The 4,722-nt window shown below is 30.3% G+C and overlaps 1 protein-coding gene across 1 annotated transcript; it reads left to right on the top strand.

The window, feature by feature from the left end:
* The first annotated feature begins 2,113 nt into the window (after positions 1 to 2,113).
* Positions 2,114 to 3,434, top strand: LOC145168951 (uncharacterized). Its single transcript, XM_079087595.1, has 3 exons — positions 2,114 to 2,321; positions 2,919 to 2,970; positions 3,182 to 3,434. Exons 1-3 carry the CDS (start codon positions 2,222 to 2,224, stop codon positions 3,333 to 3,335), a joined length of 306 nt encoding a protein of 101 aa, XP_078943721.1. The 5' UTR covers positions 2,114 to 2,221; the 3' UTR covers positions 3,336 to 3,434.
* The last annotated feature ends 1,288 nt before the right edge of the window (positions 3,435 to 4,722 follow it).

Here is a 4,722-nt window from a genome sequence, read left to right as displayed (position 1 = left end):
CTGCTACATTAGTCATTTTCTCCAAGATTTAATAAAGTTGACAAATGGTCCTTAGGCGAAATTTCACGAACGATCCTTAGTAGAAGTTTCATAAAACGTCAGAAATTGTCTTTATCCAAAACTCCTTCAACTTAACAGCTTCATATAATGGATATTAATCAGAAAGACTACTACTAAACAATATTTCGTAAAAAAAACATTTATACCAAATACTTTTCAATAAAAATGTTTTGAAAAAAAAATCGAAACAAAAGGAAAACAATCAGAAACGTGAGTCAACATGGATGCGAATGGAAACAATTGCAGCCTCAAAAGGAAATGAATCAAGGTTTGCTTCTTCTATTGAATCGGTAGCTGATAGTTGACTTTTGTGTTTGACTCACACCAGAATGTGGAATTGAGAACTGAGAATTTGAATTTTGGGGATGATTTTGTCTGTTGATAGAAATGTAAGGGGTACCCTTTTAGGATTTTCTTGTTTATTGTTGTTTATGATATCGGGTTGTGTTGGAAATCTTGTTGCAGGTTTTTAGGGTTGGAGATGAAGAAAGGTTCATATTAAGGTGCTTTTTCAAGATCATTAATAGAGAAACATGGCCCTCTGTTAACAAATCTAAGGGGTAACCGGCTTACCCCTTTAGTTTTTCAAAAAGGACTATTTTAACCCAAAAAATTGAGTTTAAGCCCTTAAAATACAAAAATAAATAGATAAGTGATATTTTAAGGGTTGTGCTATAACTACCCACCTTAACCAATTTTACCCCCCCCCCCCCCTAACATCAATCTAATCAACCTTTTACTTTTGATTTGACATCATTTTTTTCTTTTTTCTTTTATATTTTATTATTATTATTATTATTATAAAGTTCGATAACCATATAAAATTCGGACAACATTTTAAAATTCGGAAAACATTATAAATTCGGACGACATTATAAAATCGAACGACTATATAAAATGGAACAAAAGTAAAGTTTGCTTTCAATCCGCATAACACACCACGCAAATGTAATACCGAATCATTAATCTATCTGTGATAATTAAAGACAAACTTTGCTTTTGTTCCGTGTTATATAGTCATTCGAATTTTATTATATCGTCCAAATTTATGATGCCGTCCGAATTTTAAAATTTCATATGAATTTTAAAATGCTTTCCGAATTTTATATGGTCATCGAAATTTATAATAATAATAATAATAATAATAATAATAATAATAATAATAATAAATAAAAAAGAATTAAAAACAACAAAATAAAACAAAATAAAAAAAAACTACACAAGACAAAAAAAGCCACATCAGACGGGGTAAAATTGGAAAAGAATGGAGATACTTATAGCATTAACCTATTTTAAAACAAACACGAAAAGTTCATTGGGCTAATATGATATATTTCCCTTTTAGAAAACCTACGGTTTCTTAATGAATTTTGAAAGAATTTTTTTCCATAAGTATACAAGCTCCAAACCGTAGTTTCCCTGTGAAAGATAGATTATTGTTAAAACCTAAGGTTTTGATGGCTATTATGGGCCATTTCTTAATTTTTGGCTAAAAAGTGAGAACTCATTATGAAATCGACTAGATTAGTCATTTTCTCCAAGATTTAATAAAGTTGACAAATGGTACGAAATTCACAAAATGATCCTTAGTAGAAGTTTCATAAAACGTCAGAAATTGTATTTATCCAAAACTCCTTCAACTTAACGGCTTCATATAACGGACATTAATCAGAAAGACTAGTACTAAACAATATTTTGTAAAAAAAACCATTTATACAAAATATATTTCAATAAAAATATTTTGAAATAAAATCGATTCCATGAGTAGCAATTGTAAAATTTTGTCTTTATTTTATTTTTTTCACATTGACAGTATTTCATGGTCACGGGACTATAAATAGCCCCAACCCCAAGACCCACATGCAATTTTCCGTCTATATTTCGGTGGCAAAGACGCGACTCTCTCTCGCTCGCTTTGTTGGATCTCTTCCTACCTTAGATCCGATTTTTTTTTTTTTTTTCAAATCAATTTGGTGTAATGTTTCATCGATGTGTGAAGTTACCTAGATTGTTCCGCACCATTTCGATGTTTTTTTTGCTAAAAAATGGAGGAATTAGGGTTTTGTGACAATATTTTTTTAATACTCATGGTGATGAGAAAGTGAGTAATTATCAGATTTTATATGAAGTTTACAAACTCAGTGCGTTGTGTGATAGAGACATGGATAGCAAGGAGCAAAGAGAGAGACTGAAGAACATTGAAGCTGAATACGCCAATTACTTGAAAACAAAGTACTTCTCGGATAAAGATATCTATGGAGGTAAAATTCAGAACTTCTGATTTCATTGCAATCTAATTGACTCACACAAACTTTATGTATGATTTTTTTTTTCTCATTTCATAGACTGGATTATATATTTTTTCATCTGCATGAATAGAAAGTGAATTGGATATGGAATAAAATGGAGCTTCATTATCTCCAATGTTTGTTTTGTCAAAGTGAAAATAGTAAACAGACTTTGCTTTTGGTGGATTTTTGCTAAATTTTGTTGGCAAATTGAGAAATATGATGTTTATTGTAATCTGATTATATTGTGGTCCTGAAATTTGCAACAATATTTGTTTATGACTTTGATGTTATTTGCTTTCCTTTTGGGCAATATGCTGGATGGAGTTGGCTGAGCAACCCCTCTTTAATTCAGTTAACCCAAAATTACATTCACGTCAAATGCACAAGTAAACATTGTGATTAAAATAATAAAACGATTATGATTATCTTTCATCTTTTTTATACCTAAATCACCTAGTATAATATACTAGTGATAAGTTCATGATTATGAGGGCATTAAATAAAGATAATTGTGTCTACTGACCATATAATATAATTGGATTGTAAAATGATAAAATTTTAATGCAGGTAAAATTTTTGAAGAGAAGACGATTGACGGAATGACTATTAGGGCAAGCAGGTAAATAATTTTATTAAATCCACAAGTAACAAGTTTTATGTTTTGCAATTGCGATCGCAACATCATTCACTAAAGTGTTTTTTCTTTTTGACTTAATCTGGTAAGCTATATATGGTCGTTTCTTTCTGACTTAATACAGAAAGAACGATTTAATAAAGAAAGTCTCAGAAGTACTTACATTTTCTCACATATTTTTTATTTTTTTTCTCAGCGAGGATGTGATTAGATCTTATCAGGATCCTCTTGGGTATTGGAATGAGAAGTACGCACCGCGTACAGAGTCTTCAACAGATTCAACAGAAACAACAACAACAACAACAACCAACCATTCGAAAGGAAACCACTCCTCTAAAAAGAGTGCTTAATATCAATATGTCTTTAAATCATATGCATATTTAGGCAGTTTTAAATGTTGCACAATGGATTTGTCACATAAAAGTAACAGTTGATGGTGGTATTTTAGACAGGCTAATGCTATGGATTTTCCACCCTAGCTCAATAAAGTTTTTTTTTCGGACTCACTTTTCTTGCTTAATAGCTACCGTTATGACCTGTTATAGCTTTATCAGCTGGCCACCCTGGATGTGGTGTCTGCTTGCCAAGGGGGTAACCGGTTGAAAAGACTAGACTGTAGTTTGTCATATTGGTGCCCAAAATGAACTTAAGATGACAAATTGTATAAAACCGCTCTAAAAAATTAAACTATTTTTCTTGTGAAATTTGTTTGTTTTTTCTTTTTGTAAAACGACATCGTCGTCTTGGGAAGTGATGAATATTTTGCAAAATAATGTTCACCAGTAAAAGATAATGATGTTATCTCACAAAAAATGAATTTTAAAATAAATAAATAAATAACAAATCAGTAAAGTGTTTTTATGTAAGCGTTTTTGAGTAATGACTTAGTAGATATAAGGTGATTCACAGTGCTAATGCTATGGATTTTCCACCCTAGCTTAATAAAGTTTTTTTTTCAGACTCATCTTTCTTGCTTAATAGCTACCGTTATGACCTGTTATAGCTTTATCAGCTGGCCACACTGGATGTGGTGTCTGCTTGCCAAGGGGGTAACCGGTTGAAAAGACTAGACTGTAGTTTGTCATATTGGTGCCCAAAATGAACTTAAGATGACAAATTGTATAAAACGGCTCTAAAAAATTAAACTATTTTTCTTGTGAAATTTGTTTGTTTTTTCTTTTTGTAAAACGACATCGTCGTCTTGGGAAGTGATGAATATTTTGCAAAATAATGTTCACCAGTAAAAGATAATGATGTTATCTCACAAAAAATGAATTTTAAAATAAATAAATAAATAACAAATCAGTAAAGTGTTTTTATGTAAGCGTTTTTGAGTAATGACTTAGTAGATATAAGGTGATTCATATTGCTAGCTTTTGTCATATTTGATGAATATATTACAAGTAATACACTTTATATTGATGAATATATTACAAGTAATACTTGATTAAATGGTGGTCATTTTATTATATTCTTTATCTATTATGGTAAATTTGGTGATTATCCTTAAAAACATTAAAACAGTTTACACTAATTTATAGCATTACGGAAAACCATAAAATGATATCAAAAGCCACAACGGAGTCTTGATAGATTGGATAAAAGGGAACATTAATTTTTTAAAGGAGTATTCCCATTTAGAACAGGTTCTTTAAAAGATACTTCACAATGTGGTCAAGATACATAAACTTTCTTGCTTTTAATAAAAGACAACATTAAATATCAGATTCTTACAAA

Source organism: Lactuca virosa, chromosome 4 (assembly GCF_052849685.1).
Source record: "Lactuca virosa cultivar CGN04683 chromosome 4, Lactuca_virosa_CGN04683_v6, whole genome shotgun sequence".
NCBI lineage: Eukaryota > Viridiplantae > Streptophyta > Magnoliopsida > Asterales > Asteraceae > Lactuca > Lactuca virosa.
The sequence above is the reverse complement of the archived record's forward strand: the minus strand, read 5'-3'. Positions and strand labels throughout refer to the sequence as shown.